This window comes from Etheostoma spectabile, chromosome 8 (assembly GCF_008692095.1).
Source record: "Etheostoma spectabile isolate EspeVRDwgs_2016 chromosome 8, UIUC_Espe_1.0, whole genome shotgun sequence".
Lineage (NCBI taxonomy): Eukaryota > Metazoa > Chordata > Actinopteri > Perciformes > Percidae > Etheostoma > Etheostoma spectabile.
Genome location: NC_045740.1, coordinates 14,609,996 through 14,616,912, shown reverse-complemented (window position 1 = coordinate 14,616,912; position 6,917 = coordinate 14,609,996). Strand labels below are relative to the sequence as shown.

At 38.5% G+C, this 6,917-nt stretch overlaps 1 protein-coding gene across 1 annotated transcript in view; it reads left to right on the top strand.

The window, feature by feature from the left end:
- The window catches only part of hsd17b12a (hydroxysteroid (17-beta) dehydrogenase 12a), a 17,174-nt gene extending 12,017 nt beyond the window's left edge, over window positions 1-5,157 (top strand). Inside the window, exons 4-11 of the mRNA XM_032522613.1 lie at window positions 272-379; window positions 1,373-1,437; window positions 1,664-1,708; window positions 2,173-2,207; window positions 3,278-3,359; window positions 3,549-3,614; window positions 4,283-4,432; window positions 4,779-5,157. Coding sequence (XP_032378504.1) covers window positions 272-379; window positions 1,373-1,437; window positions 1,664-1,708; window positions 2,173-2,207; window positions 3,278-3,359; window positions 3,549-3,614; window positions 4,283-4,432; window positions 4,779-4,919 — 692 coding nt within the window. The 3' untranslated portion in view covers window positions 4,920-5,157. The remainder of the gene's footprint in view (window positions 1-271; window positions 380-1,372; window positions 1,438-1,663; window positions 1,709-2,172; window positions 2,208-3,277; window positions 3,360-3,548; window positions 3,615-4,282; window positions 4,433-4,778) is intronic.
- The last annotated feature ends 1,760 nt before the right edge of the window (window positions 5,158-6,917 follow it).

The window sequence follows — 6,917 nt, the reverse complement described above, 5'->3', positions numbered from 1 at the left end:
GGGAGAAGAGACCTCGAGCTGGTTTGTTGGTATGCAGTGCCCTCTTCAGTTCAAGTCTGACAGTGACTGTTGTTGGGCCTTGTAATGCTGGCTTATTTGTGACACATGAATGCTTGATGTGATTTTAGTGTGAACGAAAATTCATTACCTTAAACTGGTATCCTTCTAAACGTTGATCTTGTCTCATTCCTGTAACAATTATTGTCAATTGCTATGCATAGATATTATTGTAACCTTAAAGTTTAAAGGACACTTGTTTCTCCCTTCACAGAGGACCAGTTTAAAGTGGAGACCAGGACCATTGCAGTTGACTTTGGCAAGATGGACATCTACCAAAAGATCGAGGCAGGGCTGGCTGGTCTTGAGATCGGTGTTCTTGGTAAGAAGTGATGTTTCAGGACAGTGTGTTCATGCATCCTTCATCTCTGTCCAGTGATGACTTGCAGGCGTCAGTTCCATGTCAATACTTGAAAAGATTTAGATTTTTGTCTTCAGTGCAGTTAACTGACTGTAAGAACCTGTTGTGTTGCAGACATAAGAAAGCCAAATTATAAATCACTTAACCACTTGGAATACACTTGTGTATTCAAGCAGCATGAGATGCATATGTTTGCAGTTGGACGTGAGACACTTAGTCAATACTATTTATATAAAAAAAACACACACACACACACAGGGTGTTGTCACGTACAAAGACAATTCAGCCTTTTTTTCCCACTGTTGGCAAACCACCTTCTGGATTTCACTACATGCACTGGCCAAGTCAAATTAACACTTATTGTGGAAATATAAGGTAGTGTGATTTCCTGACTCTCGGAACAGTAGAGTACCTTGATTCACTTTAGACTCCCTTAATATAGATACTTGACTTTTTTTTTTTGTCAACTTTGCCTGAAAGGAAAAAATATGATGTGCACATTGACTGTTTTGAGATGGTGAGATTATTGCACATGAGACACATTACCAGAACACAAAGGATGAATACTCTTGTGCAGGAATTAGTTTTTTGATGCATGCATTATTTTTTAAAAGTGTCGAGCTTTCAAGACTTTTTCAGGGAACATTATTTTGACACGGATATCAGGACTCATATGTTTAACGTTGCACTACAAGTTTAAGTAATTTTAGACGTTTAGACTCATGTTCACATTGTACATTTTGGTTGGAACATTTAAGGAACTCTTTGTTCTTATTATGCCAATTGTGCTCTACTGGTAGTAAGGTGTGGTTGTCTAGTGTGGCATAAATGCCTGTTTCTAACTTGCTTTTGCTGCCACCTTATGGTAGACATCTTTGCTAGTTTGATTTCTCTAGCTCCAGCTTATTTTATGGAAACCGGAGAATCATTATTTTTATTCCTTGTTTTCAACAGTCAATAATGTTGGCGTGTCCTACGCCTACCCTGAGTACTACCTTCATATTCCTGATCTGGACAATGTGAGTTTTCTTATTTATTTTGCAAATGGAAATTCTCTGAAAGTGTACAGCAGTCTCTAAATAACTGAGTTGACTCCTCTAAGCCTGTGGGGGGGAGCTAATTAATTCCCATTCCCCATAGTTATATCTAATACACCAGTCATGTGCTTTCTTTTATATCCATTGTGATAATTACATAGAGACATTAACTTACATGTGTTTAGCTGACCTGTGTTTTCTGTTCCAGTTCATCACAAACATGATCAACGTCAACATGACCTCAGTCTGCCAGGTAACTTTCTCTTGGATATCTTTACACTTTTGCTCTTCAGGGAGGAAATATTCCAAATACCTTCAACCCAGTGATTGCTAGCTAAATCTTTTTTATATAACAGCCCAAGTGTTTGTTTAAAGTTTGAAATGGGTATCACTTTTCTTATCACTTTTCCCCCCTTTTGTTCTTCTCCTCTTCTGCTGTTTCTACCATGGTACCTGCAGTGTCTCAGTTGTTCCCAAAGCAACGGTGGACTACACCAACGCTGTCTGTACTCGCCACCCACGCAACTCTCTCGCTGTTGGTCTCTGCCTGTCTTTCTCTCCCCTTCTTACTTGTAGTCTTTTTTTTTTTTTTTTTTTTTTTTTTTTTTTTTTTTAATTAAATGAAACCCTTTCCCAGTCCCCTTGTTCTCATTCATGAGTTTTATCATTGTTTTGTGTTGACTGCTGATGATAACTGACCTTGTGGTGTTTCTTTAGATGACCCGCCTGGTGCTGCCTAGAATGGTTGAGAGGTGAGTTAAATGATAAGCTTCCATGTTTTGCAGTCAAATATCAGTGTTGTAAATGAGGGATTGTGGCACAGAGCTGCACAAGGAATCTCAAAATTAAACAAAACCTTTTTTGTTTTCCAAGAACAGTATTTGGTAGATTACACTTTATAAAGGTGACTCTTTTATAGCAAAGGGGGCTAAGAAATCTTCACCAAGCACTTTCATCACTGCATCTCTTTTTCTCTCCTCCTTTGTTCGCAATGCTGACAAGCTTTCAATTCACACAAAGTGCTCTTCCCACCTGATTGGCTGCTCTGTTCCCATGTGACTCCTGCTGGCCAATAGCAGTGCAGGCACATTTGGTGCCGTGTGAGGCTAGAGCGTAGCTCCACTACATCACTGCAGCAACAGGTTGCCATGGCAACACACGGCCCCTACCACACAGTTAGTGTGTGTGTGTGTGTGTGGCATCACTTTGTGTGACTTTTGAAAAGAATGTATTTCACTGATCTAGGAGCAGTGCTTCACATCTTGAGGAAAGCCCTGTTATGTAGATTGTTATGGTGTGTTTTTAAATTGAAGGATTTTCAGCAGGCTTTCTTGATTTGACAAAATTCCAAGTGAACAATGAAGCCTCTGTGATCTGTAATTATGACCAGTGCTACATCATCAAAACCTGGGTTGAGTCCTGGTATTTAATTCAGTCATCCAGAACTCTGAAATGTGACTGATTCTTGCCATCCCAACAAAGCAAAGTTCTTGCTCGGGGCGGCTGTGGCTTAGGGGTAGAGCCTGCCAATAGGATGGTTGGTGGTTCGATCCCTGGCCCTGCAGTCCCATGTTGAAGTGTCCTTGGGCAAGACGCTGAACCCTGAGTGGCCCCCTATGCCGCACATCGGAGTGTAACTGTGTGTGTTATCTGAGCAGGTAACACCTTGTACGGCAGCCTCGACCAGAGTGTATGAATGTGTGTGTGAATGGTTCCTGTACTATGTAAAAGTGCTTTGAGTAGTCATTAAGACTAGAAAAGTCCTAATATAAATACAGTCCATTTACATTTGTCCTAAATCACCTTGTTGTGTTTTTCTCAGGTCCAAAGGTGTTATCCTGAACATCTCTTCTGCCAGTGGCATGTACCCCCTTCCTCTGCTTACAGTCTATTCTGCCTCAAAGGTATGTGTGACATCTCTACATCTATCTCAACAAACACAACTTCTCTTTGGAAACTGAAATGTGTCATTTTGATCAGTATCTTGTTTCATCAAGCAAATTCTTCCTTTTTATATTGTCCTATTTGGAGGTTCTGCTAACGGACCAACATTTTGCTGACCCATGTATTAAAATGTCTCTTTCTTTGTGCAGGCCTTTGTGGATTTCTTCTCTCGTGGCCTTCAGGAGGAATACAGGCGTCATGGCATCATCATTCAGGTGCGTTTGGGGCTTGTCTACTCCTCCTCAACCCTGTATGTATTTTGTTTTTTGCCCAAGGATGTTCTCAACTGTTGGGACACCTAATATTAAGCTTTTTGAGCAAGACAAATCCTAGGAAGAGGGAACCGTTCAACAAAACTTAACGCCTGACTTTGACAGAGGGTAGCACAAACAATACTATTTTATTGAAACCTTTGCTATAGATTACTTGAAGTTTTTAAAAAAATCATACTTGTGGCTCTGAGACAATCTTGCCTAAAGGGCAATGCAAAGAATGACTGCATTTTTATAGCAGAGGCATTTTTGAAAACCTGTTCTACATGAGACTGGTTTGTTCTGTTGTTGGCAACCTCTGTAGCATTCACTATGTGCCACCTGGTGGTTTAAGTGTGTACAGCAGTTTCACCTCAGCAAACCCAGAGTGCATTTTCACCTGATGAGCCCAGTCATCAGGCCAGTTTACAGCAATGGTTTTATGTATTTTGAGTGAATCTTACAGTGCCATTGGTTAGGACACATAATACATCTTTGTGTTTTCTGCAAATCTGGATTTTACCTGTGGGAGTTACACAATGCTAACCTAAGAAAGGCCAAGTAATTTGACTTATTTAAATTTGTGGGTGCGTCAGGAAGGTCATCTCACATTTTCCCTTGTCTTCCTGCAGAGCGTGCTGCCCTTCTTTGTGGCCACTAAAATGACTCGTATCAGGAAGCCCACCCTGGACAAGCCCACCCCAGAGCGCTATGTGGCAGCTGAGCTCGCCACTGTGGGTCTGCAGGGCCAGACCAATGGCTATTTCCCCCATGCTGTAATGGTAAGAACTGAAAACTTCAAAATACTGAACCGACCCAGGGAAACATTAGGGTTTTTAATGAAAATGAATATCTAATTTCAACATCCAGGCTGCTTGTCTTAAACAACAGATTTGTAGAAACTGTTAAATGATGTAAAACAATAGAAATTGCAGCATTGGATGTCATACGACTTGCATAATTTCTTTACATAATGGTTTATGTGCTAAGCAATGTATAATGAAATGCATAGAACCTTTTTTTTGAAAATGTTTTTTTTTTCTCTTGCAAATTCAATTGAAGCTATTTTTTTAAAGGCGATTGAAAACCCACGCACCCCTTTTTGTTGTGTCGTTTCTTTCCTTGCAGGGTTGGCTGACCACCAAGCTTGTGCCTATCAACCTCGTCATCTTCTTCGGAGCCCAAATGAACCGTCAGCAGCGTACCGGATACCTGCAGAGAAGGAAGCTGCGGGAGCAGAGGAACGGACTACTTCAGAAGAGTGACTAGGAGACAAGCTAACCAATCTGCAGGCAGCCACTGTGCCCTGACCCGGTGCAGCGTCTAAGGAAAGGAAATATTCTCTTTTGTATCTCTATGGTTTATCGTCAAGGTTTGCCTGATATGTTACGTTTGCGCCTTCAATAAATGTGCACCTGTGTATGACTTTGTGTTTAAAACGAACTCTGATCTGATGTTATTTGTTTGGAAAGAAATGGCCAAAGAAGGCAGGAGCTGAAGTAATAATTTAAAAAAAGCTGCTCTTGGCAAAGGACATACGATACATCTCGTCACTGATGCTGATGGTGGAAATAATACAACCAAAAAAATAAAATGAGTGCTTTGTAAGCCCTGCTGTTGTAAGCAGTGGATAATGGTGGTGGGCATCATTTTTATGTATAAATATTTATTTTATATTCGTGAACACACAAGACAAACTCATACCTTTCAACCTAGTCCGGTTTACAAATCATTGAGCCATTTAAAGTTGGCAAATTCTGCTTTTTACATATCTGTTTAATTGCATTGCTGAACTGCTATATCATGCATTTGCTTTTTTTTTTTTTTTTTTTTTTTTTTTTTTTTGTTTTGTTTTTTTTTTTTTTTTCTTCTTCGGCGTGTTTCGTGTTTACAGTATATTTCAAAATAATACTTCATGGTTGGTTAACTGTTGCATTCATCACAATCCATTTCTACTCCTTAACGTTGAAAATGGTCAGGTTCAATGAGCGTTTGTTGACCGATTTAAAATGTATTATAAAGAATGTTTCAGCTGGTGCGATGTCCATGGAACTACACAGTTGCTCTTATTTTGCCTTATGTGCCTTTTTGTTTTCTTTTTTTTTTTTTTTTTTTTTTTTTTTTTTTTTTTTTTTTTTTTTTTAAATTCAAGATGTAAATCTTAACAGACAATGAAACCTCTTAACCGCTGTATATTTACAGTTGTTCCTCCAGTGTGTTTTTGAAAGGAATTCACAGGAATTGAACATTCTCCATTCATTGAAGCGCAATCATCCCTCCAGTTGAAGTTGAAACAAACGTGAAGGTTTTGCATCATTACCTACAGATTGGTTCACATCCTGTTTGCTTCTAAAACAGGAGAACTGCTCTTCTTTACGCTGTTGGTGCACAATTGAATACCCCGTATGACTTGGTCTGACCTGTTCCTTAACAAAGAGGTCTTGTGAATGCTTTTGTAACAAGTTGTTTAATATGCTTGGAATAGAGAATTTCTACATTTAAAATGTGCCGTTAATGTTTATATAGCTGGTATCTCATGTTTTCTGTTTAATAAAAGTTATGGTGTAAAGAAAAGTGTTTTGTTTTTCCCACTGGTTGACTAAAATGACATCTTTTTGAGAATTTTAGAATTATAATATTGGTTTAGCAGCACAATAACCCAATGAGATCTTTACAGTGCTGGAAGAAGTACTCATTAAGTAATCGTGTTTGGTAAAAATCATGCATTAAACCTTTTACCTAAAATTTGTAAAACAATATGTATATTGGCATGTTATAGTCTATAATTAACCAAGTAGGCCTACGCAGATTTCTCACAATGTTTTGTCAATACTATATTTATCATATTGGATTATTTGTATTGTACTGCGATAACGCTTATTGTTCAAGGTGAAGCTAATTTTAAGTAGTTACTGATACTGTTATGTATATACTGTAAAACTACACCTATTATAATGGTCATGTGTTGCATGGGAAATCTTAATCTGAAAAGAAACTAGTAATAGCCATTGACTAAAATTAGTAATAGCTGACAAATTAGTGGAGTAAAGAAGACTATTTCTTACTGTAACGTAGTAGAAAAGTATTAAGTGGCATACAATGGCAGTGCTCTAAGTATGACTCCAAACTGTCATTGTTAACATTAGTCTTCTTCAGTAAATTTATTTAGTTAATTTCCACCAGTAACTAAATACATGTACTTAAGCATTGATCTTAAAAGTACTTATACTGACATTATGTACTACTAAACTTCTGCACTACGTGACA